Source organism: Mercenaria mercenaria, chromosome 2 (assembly GCF_021730395.1).
Source record: "Mercenaria mercenaria strain notata chromosome 2, MADL_Memer_1, whole genome shotgun sequence".
Lineage (NCBI taxonomy): Eukaryota > Metazoa > Mollusca > Bivalvia > Venerida > Veneridae > Mercenaria > Mercenaria mercenaria.
In genome coordinates, this window is record NC_069362.1 from 66,371,705 (window position 1) to 66,387,354 (window position 15,650).

Genomic DNA, 15,650 nt, shown 5'->3' on the forward strand with positions numbered 1-15,650 from the left:
TAATATATAAGAACTGGCTTTTGATTGTATTTTGGGTCACTGTTACGAAAAATAGAAAAATGGGCCTCCGTGGCCGAGTGGTTAAGGTCGCTGACTTCAAATCACTTGCCCCTCATCGATGTGGGTTCGAGCCTCACTCGGGGCATTGAATTCTTCATGTGAGGAAGCCATCCAGCTGGCTTACGGAAGGTGGGTGGTTCTACCCAGGTGCCCGCTCGTGATGAAATAATGCACGGAGGGGCACCTGGGGTCTTCCTCCACCATTAAAAGCTGGAAAGTCGCCATATGAACTATCATGTGTTGTTGCGACGTTAAATCGAACCAATAAATAAATAATAATAGAAAAATGGTTTATGCTCAATATCTTTAGTTTGGGTGCACCTATTGTCAACAAACTTTGTGTTTAGGTAGCTTTTATCAAAGAATGAATTACATAAGGCAGTGACACATCAAGTTTTCTTATACCTGTGTTTTTGAATGGCATGATTGGATGCAGTCAGATATGTATATTAATAGAACATGACTATTTTGAACCTGTTGGGGTGATGCAAAGTTTGAAAACTTGGTTTTCGTGGAATTTCCATGTTTCTTGTATTACCACTGGTTTGTGAAACAACGAACATAAGCTCTGTAGAGCTTTTTAGCGACCCTATTTTTAATTTTATTATTATTATACCTTTTATTATCCCAGCAATTTGCTGGTATCCATTTACAACTGGGTCAACTGAGGTAGTCGTGATAAAATGCATTGCCCAAGGACACATCACAATAGGAGTAGCCAGGAACCGAACCTGGGGCCTTCATCTTCGTAAAAAAGCATTCTTAGCCCTCTCAACCATTAGGTTAAGCGACCCAAAGAAAAGTATATAGAAATAAAATGGAGTTTTTCCTTAGACTTCCTTAATCAAGTTCTTGTAAAATACTTTTCAAATTCTAATCAAAATAAATTATCTGTTAACTTTGTGATAATTTTGGACTGTTTGATCTTTCTGATCAATTTTCGATCTCTCACAATTCAGAAATAAAAGCAGCATATCATCAGGAGTATGCCCTTTACACAGCTTCCTGGAAATTATGATGTCCTAGCTAACGAAGTAATATTAAATTTGTAAACATGTAAAGTTTTCTATCATATTGATACGTGGCACTATATTTTGTAAAATGTGATAGCGTAAGCATTAGTGAGTCATACATTAAAAATGAATTATTGTCCACCTAGCCACACTAATAGGTAATCTAAATGTTGCTAGTCAATCTAATTGAACAGATGTGGCTGTAAGGATCAAAACTAAACAGATACTTGAAAACTAAAAACATTCCAGTAACACCAACTAAAATAGTTCTTTAGAATGATGTTCAGTATCAAATGTATTCTATTTTGTTTAAAGTGAAATCAGGGACAACCTTTGTTATGGAAGATATGGATTAAACAGAAGAGTTATAATAACTTTAAAGTATAAAGTGACTGATATTTAAACTTACCTATCTTTTTTTTTTTTTGGAACAAGAATTCTACAAGAAGACCAGCAAAGAAAAAGGAAGACAATGCTGCAATTTGAATGTGGTAGCTCGTCTAAACTTTGCAAGGTCACTGAAGCTGCTTCAGACAAGGATACAACTGTTACAAGCAGATATTTTGAAGCAAAGACAAAAAATCCAAAATTACAATTGAAAAAGAATGCAAAAGATAAATCAAGCACAAAAAACACTGTATGTGGAGGCAGTGTATCATCTGTAGGTACCGAAGTTGATGGTGTACCTAAAAAGTGTTTTAATTGAATGATGGCAGCATACAGGGAAGAGCGTGACAGCAGTGAAGCCTCACAGTAATACATATGTAAGAATCAGGTCAGGAGAAGAATTGATTCATTTTATGATTAGCTGCGAGGTCTGGCACAAAGCATTGCCTTGGTCAAATCTAGTAATGAAATGTGATGGAAAACGGTTAACTGGCAAGAATTTGAAACAGGCTTTATCTTGGACCAATAGTTAAAGGGCTCACATGCTTAAAGGGAAAGACCAAAGGAACGAACTATGTTCATGCGCCAGGTACACTATGTATACAATTTAATGGCATGTATTTTTAGCCATGAAATTTCATGCACAAGGTTAGTACATCAATATTTTTGAACAAAGAGAAAGATAAATAGCTTATGATAATCACTGTTTTTTTAATACTTTATATGATCAAAGATGGGTTTTTAACTGGTTTTTTAAGATTATTTTGGAAACCCAAATATCAAGAAATAGATTACTTTAATCAAAGTAAAGTGTTAATATTCTGCTTCTTTGGACCGACATATTTGATAGCGTTGAGCATATGGGCTGGTCTTACGGACACTTCTTGTATTTTAAGGTTTGTCCATCAGCATCATTTAGTCATGTAGAATATATTGTTCTTTCTTTCAAAATAGTCCAACTAATTATTTTTTTAGATTTGTTTAGTTCATTTAAACAGTTTTTCCCATTAGTTATCTTAAAGTGGAATTAATACGCATTTTTCGAAGTAAAAATACACACAAATAGATAGTGTAAACATGGGTGGGAGGAACATTATATTTTTAACCCAGTATACCAAACTCTTCCTGTTACATTTACGAAATAATAATTTTAAATATGACTTGCATATTTGAATGGGGCAGTCTATTTTAAGAAAGTCAAAAACTGCTTATGCAGGAGTTGCTTCCCTTCAACCTCAGAATCTGCTTATAGAGTAAGGGAGTATCTATTGCGTAATAAGACCTGAAGAAATGTTGAACTATTTTTTTATTAGTCCCGATTTTCTTCATTTCTATAAGCATCACTTTTCAATACTTACTTTATGCGGCATTATTGTTACATTAAACACTATTAAATGCTACGCAACCGAAAACTTGCTTTTTATATAAAACATTCAACCAAAGAACTCACAGTACGTGCTTTAAGATGCGCAAATGCCACTGTTAATATAAGGACACTTCAGGTTGACCGTACAGTGTACCAACAATTTTACATGAATTAATGTACATATATATCTCAGTTTCCAAATTGGGACGTTGGATTTTCAATACAAGAAGACCAGAAATCTAGAAATAGAAGTTGAATTAAGATTTCAGACATTAAATATTTTGAATGGTTGAGATCTTGAAAAGAAAGAGCATTAATTCTTAAAAGATATACTAATATCTTTTTATGTTCACAATGATGTATTTTATTAAATGATAACATATATTCATATGTAGATGAAACAAGTAAAAAATGATTTTGCTTCCAAAACAGGAAGCAAGTTACTAGTATACATGTATCTTTTAAAAATCAGTAGGAAAAACCCCATAGATTGTTTTTCTCTTAACTAATTGGGTTGTCTGGCATTAAAAACTAGATTAAATCATAGAAAAATCTAACTGGCTCACCCTGGACCAAAAACTAGGTCGCAAGGTAAAATCAGAGAAATACCTTGTCAGAATGTTTGCCTTTATGGAATCTTGGTAAAGTTAAAAACTTAGTCATTTGGGGTTAGAAAATAGGTCACTGGGTTGGATTAGGAAATACACTGCTTCCACTAGACCATTTTATGAACTGATGGATATGACACCTGGTCAGAATGTTAAACTCTGTCATTATGAAAACTAGATGAATTTGCAGTTGTGCCATTTAGTGTTGAAACACAATCATTTGGTCAGATCATAAAAAAAATTGTTTACTAACAAGTGACCACATTTTATTCTTAACCGTTATGAAGTCTTGTCAGAATGTTTTCTTATTAAGTCAAGGTCAAGTTCCAAACTCAGCCACCTAGGGTTAAACACTAGGTTGCTAGGTCAAAGCATAGAATAGATAAACTTGATAGACACCTTTACCTGATTTACATTCATCATAGAGTGTTTGTTTTGATAAATTCTAGATTATGTAAGATAATAGGTCCTCTGGGGTAAGAACTAGGCCAGGCGAGCAATACAAAGCCTCCATGGCCCTTTTGTTGGTCATTAGATCAAAGGTCTAGGTCACAATATACTTGAAACTGAGAATGGCACTCTGTTTCCTCTGATAGGCTGTCATTGGTTTTTTTTTTTTTGTTGTTTTTTTTTTTGATTTAACGCGCACCGACATGAAGTCATAGGCGACTTTCCAGCTTTAATGTGGAGAAGACCCCAGGTGCCTCCGTGCATTATTTCATCACGGCGGCACCTGGGTAGAACCACCGCCTTCCGAACAGCTGGATCCTCCTCAATGAAAATTCAGCCGAGTGGGCCAAACCCACTCGATGAGGGCAAGTGATTTGAAGTCAGCGACTTTAACCATCGCCACAGAGCCCTAGGCCGTCATTGGGGGAAGGGCATACATGTTTAACAAACAGCACTTGTTCTCTCTTTTGTCTTTGGGAATGTGCCGGATTTGTTGATAATAGTAAACAGAAGTAAACTCTTCTGAAAATTACAAAAAGTATCAGACAGTTAGTGGTTGATGCTTTAGTAGAAATAAAACCTTGTGATGCAAAGGTAAGGTTCTTTCTTGTTTCAAAAGCAGAAAAAAATGAAAAACAAGAGTTGTCTCCATAGGATGACACATGCCCCCGATGGCACTTTGAATGAATAGTTATGGCCGATGTTAGAGTTTAGGACCTTTGACCTACGGACCTGGGTCTTGCGCGCGACACGTCGTCTTACTGTGGTACACATTCATGCCCAATAATTTTAAAATGCATGCATGAATGACAAAGATATGGACCGGACACGCCCATCAATGCACTATCATGAAATATGACCTTTAACGTCTAAGGGTGACCTTGACCTTTGAGCTACAGAACTGGGTCTTGCGGCGACACGTCGTCTTACTGTGGTACACATTCATGCCAAGTTATTTGAAAATCCATCCATGGATGACAAAGATATGGACCAGACACGAATACACTATCATGAAAAATGACCTTTAACGTCTAAGTGTGACCTTGACCTTTGAGCTACGGACCTGGGTCTTGCGCGCGACATGTCGTCTTACTGTGGTACACATTCATGCCAAGTTATTTGAAAATCCATCCATGGATGACAAAGATATGGACCGGACACGAAAATTGCGGACAGACTGAAAGACGGTTCAAAAACTATATGCCTCCCTTCGGGGGCTTAAAAAAAAAACAGTGCATACTGTTATAACTATATTTCTTTCTGCCTTTCAGGTGATGGGGCGGCTGTTTTGTTACGAGCCTTACAGCCCGTGGAGAATCTTGAAATTATGGACAAACTACGTACAAAGGGTAAAGAGGGCAACTCCTTACTGAAGAAAGAGGGTGTTGGGTTATGTAACGGTCCTTCTAAATTGTGCCAGGCTCTAGGAATAAAGAAAGATACAGTGAATAAAGTTGATCTGTGCCATTCTAATGATATTTGGCTAGAGAAAGGTGAAACAATTGATGATAGCAGAATAGTCAAATGTAAAAGGATTAATATAAATTATGCTGAAGAATGGAAAGACAAGCCATTGCGGTTTTATATTAAAGGAAATATTTTCAATAGTGTAAAAGATAAGAAAGCAGAGAGTGCCATGAGTGGTTAATTGTGCTTTAATTTGACACATTTATTCTGTGATATTTTAAAGGTAGCTGTTAAATATGTTTAGTGTATTTTGATATTCCATAAAATAAAAAAATTTAGTATTTCTAAATACAATGTATGAAATGGAAATATTGTTTCTGATTTTTGTATTCTTAATTTTGCATTTTTATCCCCCGCCGATGAAATCGGGAGGGGGGTATTGAAATGGCGTTGTCCGTCCGTCAGTCAGTCCGTCCGTCCGTCCGCAGCCATTTCTCAGTAACTACTTGGTAGAATTTCATGAAACTTGAAATAAACATGAACCAACATACTGCGATGATGCCCGTCAAGTTTTTTTTTTTGATTGGTCAATTTCCCTCAGAGTTATTGCCCTTGATTTAATAAAAAATGTCCGTCTGCAGCCATTTCTCAGTAACTAACAGGTAGAATTTCATCAAATTTGAAATAGACATGAACCAAGATACTGTGCTGATGCCCGTCAAGTTTTTTTTTTGATAGGTCAATTTCCGTCAGAGTTATTGCCCTTGATGTAATGAAAAATGTCCGTCTGCAGCCATTTCTCAGTAACTAGCAGGTAGAATTTCATCAAACTTGAAACAGACATGAACCAAGATACTGCGACGATGCCCTTCAAGTTTTTTATCGATTGGTCAATTTTCCATATAGCTATTGCCCTTTAATTGTTTAAAAACCCACAGATCTGTACATAACAAACCAACCAATTGGAAGAATTTCATTAAACTTCTTTCATTCTTTTCCATGAACATTTATTATAAACATGTGGGGGGGGACCAAGGTAAGGTGGTGACCAGGTGTAGCTACACCTGGTCACCACCTTACCTTGGTTCCCCCCGCCCCACCACCATTTTTTTTTTTTTTTTTTCATTTTTCATTTTCTATCAATATTTATAATCAACATGTAAACTGTTGTATCCTCACCCCCCCCCCCCCCCCCCCCCCCCAAGCCCCACCCAAACAAACCATTTTCTTTTAATTTGATTTTGACTAATGAAATTATTTGCTTCTTAGTAACATTCTTAACTTTTTGCTGGATATATTTTTTTGCCGTTCCTCAACTCTGACCCTTTCGGCGGGGGATTCCAATTCATCGAATTTGCTTGTTTTCTCTAAGTTAATGTATGTTGCTATGGTTCATGTGTTAACTGGTTGAACAATGTTTTTTAACTTTTATTTTATTTTTTTTTTAGATATTTGCTTACTATACTTTAAATGGTGGTTAAGAAGATTTCGGTCAAAAAACAGATTTGTTTGAAACCTAAATATCTGTTCATTTAGATTTATTTGTATTCACTTAACACTTACTACAAATTAGATTTTTTATGGTGTTTTTTAAAAATTTGATTTTCTTTCCTATTCTGGTTGTCCAGCTAAGGTAGTGTTGTTATTCTAATAACAATCTAAATTTGATAAACATACTTTGCATACATAATGATACAAAATATAAGACCAGTTGTATTATATTTGTGATAGGTTTGTCTTAAAAACAATACACTTAGCTGAAATTCATTAGAGCGTAGGTTTGAAAAAATATCATGACCTCCCCTTTGCCCGTCTTGGCTGCATAACCAAGATACTTTGGAAATTAATGAATTCAGAACTGAATACAGTTTTGAAACTAAGCTTTGGCTCAGATTGTTGAAATAATCCTGATACCTATCAAGTGTAAATATAAAACTAGAAATTATATCGAAATAAAAAAACAGCTTTTTCAATAATTTCTTATTAAAGGTTAGTAATTACAAAGTTTTATAAAAATCAATGAAACAGTCATCGTATTAGAGATCTAACACAATGTAATTGGTCTTTTTGTTCCATAAATAAATCTCGACAGAATATTCAAAAAGTGAAAAAGTGTCATATTATTATAGGTTGCTGATCTGTGATTTACCACCTTAATCATATAGTTTTTAGATATTTTGCTTATTAAAATTTTTATGTTCATGTTTTAGCTTTACTTTTTAGCTCACCTGTCACATAGTGACAGGGTGAGTGTTTGTGATCACCCGTCGTCCGTTCGTTCACAATTTCCTGGTGAACACGATAGAGACCACATTTTGTATTTGAATTTAATCAAACTTGCACACAACTTGTATGGGCATAATATCTCAGTTCCTTTCGAAAACTGGCCAGATCCCTTTATGGGTTAGAGAATTATGGCCCTTTAAGGGCCAAAATATGCTATTTTGGCTTGTGAACACTATAGAAACAACGTTTTACAATCAACTTTAATAAAACTTGCACACAACTTGTATTGGCATAATATCTCCTTTTGAAAACTGGCCAGATCCCATTAGGGGTTCCAGAGTTATGGCCCCTTAAAGGGCCAAAATTTGCTATTTTTTGCTTGTGAACACGATAGATACCACATTTTGCAATCAGCTTTAATCAAACTAATACACAACTTGTATTGGCATAATAATCTCGGTTCCTTTCGAAAACTGGCCAGATCCCATCATGGGTTCCAGAGTTATGGCCCCTTAAAGGTCCAAAATTTGCTATTTTGGCTTTTGCAGCCATATAGAGACTTCATTTATGGTTTATATGAATTAAACTTGCAAAATGTCTTCAACAACAATAAATCTTGGATTCCATGGTGAATCTGTCGGATCCAATCATAGGTTCTAGAGTTACGGCCCTTGATTGACCCCAAAAAGAGCCTAAAATTGGTAATTTTTACCTTGTGAACACGATAGAAGTGACATTCTATATTTGATTTTAACCACACTTACACACAACTTAAGTCACAATAAGATCTCGGTTCCTTTCGAAAACTGGCTAGATTCCATCATGGGTTCTAGAGTTACTGCCCCTGAAAAGGGCAAAATTTTCTATTTTGGCCTTTTCAGTCATATAGAGGTTTTATTTATGCTTTGATTTGATACAAACTTGCACAGAATGATTATCTTGATGATATCTAGGCCTGGATTGAAACTAGGTCATCAGGTAAAATTAAAGGAAAAGCTTGTAAACAACCTAGAGGCCCCATTTATGACTCTATCTTCATGAAACTTGGTCAGAATGTTTATCTTGCTTGTTCCTAGGCTAAGTTTGAAACTGGGTCATATGGGGTCAGAAAGAAGGTCGCCCAGTCAAATCAAAGGAAAAGCATGTTAACACTATTGTTCAATTGATGTGCATGAAACTTGGTCAGAATGTTTGACTGCAAGAAATATCATATGAATTTTTATCTGGGTCAAAAAACTAGGGGTTAAAAACTAGGTCACCAGGTCAAATCAAAGAATAAGCTTGTTACACCCTAGGGGGCACATTCTTTATTCTATCTTCATAAATTTTGGTCAGAATGTTTATCATCAAGCCTTGAACAAGTTCATATCTGGGGCATGTGGGGTCAAAAACTAGGTCACTAGTTAAAATCAAAGAAAATGTTTGTTTACACTCAAGATGCCACGTTTTTTGTTCCAATCTTACTGAAAATTGGTCAGAATATTTGTTTCCATGTAATCACTAGGTAAAACATGTTTACACTGTTATGGAGTGTTGTACAGGTGAGCGACCTAGGTACATCTTGGCGCTCTTGTTGAAGAATATGTAGATTTATTGCATTAACCTACATATCAGTATCCATGTCCGTGTTGGCCTCCTGATTTGGTAGTTTTGTATCCAAGTTGTGTTAAGGGGGTGACTTGAGCAAAATAGTCACATTAGTGCTCCCCACATCACTTGGATCTAATATCAAAGTTGAATTAAAGTTGAACAATTCCACATGCTACTAATTAAACATTATTAGCCTGCTGACAACTTGATTGGAATATTAACTTCAGATACTTGTGAAGTTATGCGATAAGTGTGAAAGCAAATCAACTTAGCTGATGAAATTCAGCCATAGAAGCGACTTGGTTAGGTCTTTGACACTTTATGTTTAACTGTTAATATTGCAATCCTTTTATACTTGCGAGTTTTGTAAATAAATTATAGATAAACTAAGCAGTGGGATTTTTATTGCAGTAACTGATAAATTCTCTTTTGACCTTTCAAAAAGTAACTTACCCCAAATAATTCCAAGAAATCCACATAATTTTTACTCACATTTTCAAAAACACTGTAAAACATACCAAACTTAGAGCTAAAAAACATGTTACTGACAGTCTTTCTTTGACAAAAATCAGAAACTGGATCAAACCTGTAGGACAAATTTTTGTTTTAATGCAGCTGACGCGATGGGATCAAAAGAATGTGATGTCACTGCTTGTGGCAAGTATTTAGTTCAGGGCTAATATAAAAGGGACTGGATTCCAGATTTTTGCTAAAAAATGGGTAGAACCAATGACCTTCCAAAAGCCAGCTGAGGCCATCAAGCTGGCTTATGGAAGTCAGTGGTTCTACCATGGTGCCCTCTCGTGATGAAATAATGCATGGAGGGGCACCTGGGGTCTTCCTTCACCATCAAAGCTGGAATGTTGCCATATGACCTATAATTGTGTCGGTGCGACGTTAATCCCACCTTAAAAAAAAACTGCTTATGTTGCAACATATTTAAATCCTGGCACAGCAAATAGACCTGCATAAATGAAAATGAGTGTTGAAATATGGTGAGATGACTCAGGACAAATGCTTATACTTGAGCAATAAATAGTTTTCTAAAGTGACTAACTATATTAGACTAGCTGAGGAAACTAAACTATATGTATTTTTGTATTAAAATACAATAATTCCATCTACTAACAGAATATTTCATCAAAATACCCGACTTTGTTTGCCCAAAAATTGATGAGTTTCAATTACCAATATTTTTATTTTCCTGAATTAAATAATATATCCTCCTTGATTCACCTTGTCATCACGGGGGATACAAATTATTTTTTTGTATGCAGGATATTTTATGAGTTGCCATGGAACCATATGGCAACTGCCTCCAGAAGACGTAAGTCTTTATAGGATGGTGGATTTGTGCAAGATACTCAATTTAGAAATCTTTCTAGCTTGCAATGTAAAAAAGCATCCCTACAATGGGACTCTGATCAATGTTTGGAATTAAGTTGGAGGAACAGGGCTCAAATCACAACTTTGATTAAAGGATACCCGTAGTCATAGACATAATTAATAACCTGGAAACAGTTACCTATCAATACTTTATTGAAGACAAAATGCAGATACTTAACAAATTTAATAAGCACCCTTCTGTAAATTTTACCGATCTTTCGCAGTTAAAACTGATGACAATATAGCCAGTAATTTAAATTTAAGCAGCTTTGTTTATTTTAGCAACCTTCAAAGACAAGGTGGCTTTTTGATCAGCATCGTCCGTCGCCTCAGTGCGTCACAGTCGCGCCGTCCGTCCGAACTTTTGCTTGTGACCACTCAGAGGTCCATTTGATTGTGGGACTAATGAAAGTTGGTCGAAGTTCATCTGATGATACTAGGTCAAGTTCGACAGTGGTCACGTGCCATCAAAAAGTAGGTCATAGTCTAAAAATAGAAATACCTTGGACCTCTCTAGAGCCATTATTTTCACAAAATCTTCATGAAAATTGGTCATGAATGTTCATCTTGATACCTAGGGGGCAAGATTTGAAAACTGTTGTCACGGCCTCAAAAACTAGGCAATGGGCTAAGAATAGAAAAACCTTGGCCTCTCTGAGGCCAATATTAACAAGATCTTCATTGAAATTGGTCAGAAACTTCAACTTGACTGAATCTGATAAGTTCGAAACTGGGTCACGTGCCGTCAAAAACTAGGTTCAGTAGATCCAAAAAGAAAAACCTTGTACCCCTCTAGAGGGCTCTATTTTTCACGAGATCTTCATTAAAATTGGTCAGAATGTAAACTGAAGATATTAAGGTCAATTTGAAACTGGGTCACGTGCCTTCGAAAAATTAGGTCAGAGGTCAAATATAGAAAAACCTTGTTACCTCTCTAGAGGCCATATTGCTTCATGGGTCTGTTTGAAAATTTGTCCGAATGTTCATTCTTATGATATCTAGTCCAGTTCGAAAGTGGGTCACTGCCATCATAATCTGTTCAGAGAGTCAAATAATAGATAACGCTGTGACTCTCTAAAGGCATATTTTTCATGGATGTATGAAAGTTGGTCTGATGTTTCATCTGATGATATCTTAGGTCAAGTTTGGAAACTGGGTCAACTGCGTCGAAACAGCCGGACGTAGGTCTAAAATTATTACAAACTTTTGACTCTTAGAGCCATACTAGAATGGATCTCCATAAAAATTGGTCGATGTTCAACTTGATGAATCTGGTCAGTTCGCAAAGTGGTCACGTGCCATCATAAAAGTAGGTCAGTAGTCAAATAGTATGATGAAATTAACTTGTGACCTTCTAAGAGGCATATATATTCATGGACTGATGACGAACTAGTACTAATGGTATTTCTCTTACATGATAACTTCATGGTACTAATGAAATATGGTCCTAGGGTCAAAAACGTCTTAGTAGGTGCCAAATTATATGAAAATCTTATGACGTCTCTAGAGGCCTATTATTTTCATGGATCTTCATAAAATTGATCTTATGATTCACCTTGATATATCTAGGTCATTTTTTTCAAATGTACGTGCGATCAAAAACTAGCCAGTAGATATAAAAATAGAAAAACTGTACCTCTCTAAGCCATTATTTTGCATGAGATCTCATGAAAATTAGTGAGAATTTCCACCTTGATGATATCTAGCAATGTGAAAACAGGGTCACTACCATGAAAACTAGGTCAATAGTCAAATAATTGAATAACTTGTGATCACTCTAGAGACCAAATTTTTCAATGGATCTTCATAGAAATTGGTCAGAATATTTTATCTTGATAATATCTAGGTCAAGTCAAAACTGGTCAATGAGCTCAAAAACTAAGTCACTAGTCAAATTTTAAAGAAAAAACGACGTCATACCAAAACTTGGGTCATGTGGGAATGAGTGAGCGATTCAGGAATTCATCATGGTCCTCTTTTTTTTTAGCTCACCTGTCACATAGTGACAAGGTGAGCTTTTGTGATCACCCTTCGTCCGTCCCTCCGTGCATAAACAATTTCTTGTCTGCACGATAGTGGTTTCATTTATTATTTTATTTTAACCAAACTTGCATCACCATAAGATCTTCGTTCCTTTCTTGAACTGGCCAGATCCCATTATGGGTTCCAGACTTATGGCCCCTGAAAGGGCCAAAATTAGCTATTTTGACCTTGTCTGCACAATAGCAGCTTTATCTATGATTTGATTTTTACCAAACTGGCACACAACTTGTATCACCATAAGATCTTGGTTCCTTTCTTGAACTGGCCAGATTCCTTTATGCGTTCCAGAGTTATGGCCCCTGAAAGGGCCAAAATTAGCTATTTTGACCTTGTCCGCACAATAGCAGCTTCATTTATGATTTGAATTCAATCAAACTTGCACAAAACTTGTGTCACCATAAGATCTCGGTTCGTTTCTTGAACCGGCCAGATCCTGTACTGGGTTCCAGAGTTATGGCCCCTGAAAGGGCCAAAATTAGCTATTTTGACCTTGTTTGCACAATAGCAGCTTCATTTATGATTTGATTTTAACCAAACTTGCACACAACTTGTATCACCACAAGATCTTGGTTCCTTTTTTGAACTGGCCAGATTCCATCATGGGTTCCAGAGTTATGGCCCCTTAAAGGTCCAAAATTGGCTATTTTGGCTTTTGCAGCCATATAGAGACTTCATTTATGGTTTTATTTGATACAAACTTCCAAAGTATCTTCAACAACAATAAATCTTGGATTCCATGACAAATCAGATCCAATCGTAGGTTCCAGAATTATTTTATATCTGATTACCTCCCCTGATTGTAATCAAAATGGATTTATATCAGTAAGTACTTATAGGACTTATTTGAAATTTCATTATTGTCATTAGTTGGACTGGGTAGATAACTATGGACTGATTTTATGTCAAATTACCTCCCTTTATTTCAAATTAAAATGGGTATATCTCCGTAACTAATGAAGATACTGATCTGAAATTTCATTTATGTCAACAGATTTATTTGGCAGATCCTTCTTTTGTTCACTTACAATAATTTTTATTTAATTACTTCCCTTTTACGTTACTATAAATAGTTTATTTTTAGTAACTTTTTTATTATTGGCCATAGGGAAAAACCGAGACCACTTTTCTGTGGTACAACATGGATGGTACCTCCAATTTTCAAGTGTATTTTGACATACCTATACCTTGTAAGGATTTTTTTTGTTTTTGGTTAAATTTCTTCCCTTTGTTGTTCCTGTCCTTTGGACTTAGATATTTTCTTTAATCCCCCGCCGTGGCGGAGGGATTATAGGAATGGTCTGCGTCCATCTGTCCTTCCGTCCGTCTGTCCGTCCGTCTTTCCGTCCGTAACAAAATCGTGTCCGGTCCATATCTCCTAAACCCCTTGAAGGATTTTCATGAAACTTGGGTCAAATGATCACCTCATCAAGACGATGTGCAGAACCCATGAGTCAGCCTTGTCGGTTCAAGGTCAAGGTCACAACTCAAGGTCAAAGGTTTGAGCCTGCCATTTTCTGTCCGCTCTATATCTCCTAAACCCCTTGATGGAATTTTATAAAACTTGGGTCACATGATCACCTCATCAAGACGATGTGCAGAACCCATGAGTCAGCCATGCCGGCTCAAGGTCAAGGTCACAAAGCAAGATCAAAGGTTTGAGCCTTCAATTTTGTGTCCGCTCTATATCTCTTAAACCCCTTGAAGGAATTTTATAAAACTTGGGTCAAGTGATCACCTCCTCAAGACGATGTGCAGAACCATGAGTCAGTCATGCCGGCTCAAGGTCAAGGTCACAACTTAGGGTCAAAGGTTTGAACCTTCCATTTTGTGCCCGCTCTATATCTCCTAAACCCCTTGAAGGATTTTCATCAAATTGGGTCAAATGATCACCTCATCAAGGCGATGTGCAGAACTTATGAGTCAGCCATGTCTGCTCAAGGTCAAGTCACAACTGAAGGTCAAAGGTTTGAGCCTTCCATTTTGTGTCCGCTCTATATCTCCTAAACCCCTTGAAGGAATTTTATAAAACTTGGGTCAAATGATTACCTCATCAGAACGATGTGCAGAAATTATGAGTCAACCATGCCAGCTCAAGGTCACGGTCACAACTAAGGGTCGAAGGTTTGAGCCTTCCATTTCGTGTCCACTCTGTATCTCCTTAACCCCTTGAAGGATTTTCATCAAACTTGGGTCAAATGATCACCTCATCAAGAACTCATGAGTCAGCCATGTCAACTCAAGGTCAAGGTCACAACTGAAGGTCAAAGGTTTCAGCTCTGTATCTCCTAAACCCCTTGAAGGATTTTCATGAAACTTTGGTCATCAAGACGTTGTGCAGAATTCATGAGTCAGCCATGTCAGTTCAAGGTCAAGGTCAAATCAAAGGTTTAACCCTTTCACTATCCATAGCAGTGGCGGGGGATTTAGCTGTCTTTCAGACTGCCTTGTCTGAGGACCTTCTGGTCCTCGAGTGCAATGATAACAGGTGAGCAATATAGGGCAATCATGGCCCTCTTGTTTGAAATCAGCCGAGTAATTTTACAGCCAGGTATGTAGCATTTGCAAAACATCATTTTCTGAAAAGAGAACTTCTTGCTTCTAATTAGGATCTCCGTACATAGCATAAAAATATTTAAAGCTGTATGTTTAGCTTATACGGTTGAACTTCATTCCCTCAAACTCGGCGGGACCAGCAAAATTTGTGAAAGTTATCAGTAGTTCCAGCCATAAACAAAAATACACTATATATGGATTTTGCTGGGACCTGATGACGAGTTCGAGCACTGGGTGGTGTTCAAATGATCTGAGTTCAAGCTAATGAAGTTCGACTTTATTGGCAAAAATTTCAACAGAAATGAAAACCCGACTTCATTGTTACAAATAATAAACAGCAATAAATCTCCACCAGTTTAAACTGATATAACTAAAAGACGCTTTTGTAGAAAAGCCATGTCTCCCCCAATGTATAGTCATATAGGCAAGAAGTCAATAGGGGACAGAAACAAAGGTGAAAGAGACACTTTGGCTGCAATAGGGATCATCTACTTGGCATGTCCAATCATACCACTAAGTTTTAACATTCTGGGCCAAGTGGTTCTAAAGTTATGAATCTGA

At 36.6% G+C, this 15,650-nt stretch overlaps 1 protein-coding gene across 1 annotated transcript; it reads left to right on the forward strand.

Annotated features, from left to right (window-relative positions):
- Window positions 1–1,782: 1,782 nt before the first annotated feature.
- LOC123564147 (DNA-3-methyladenine glycosylase-like) lies at window positions 1,783–5,660 on the forward strand. Its single transcript, XM_053526288.1, has 2 exons — window positions 1,783–1,826; window positions 5,112–5,660. The coding sequence occupies exons 1-2, from the start codon at window positions 1,783–1,785 to the stop codon at window positions 5,530–5,532; spliced, it is 465 nt and encodes a 154-aa protein (XP_053382263.1). The 3' UTR covers window positions 5,533–5,660.
- The last annotated feature ends 9,990 nt before the right edge of the window (window positions 5,661–15,650 follow it).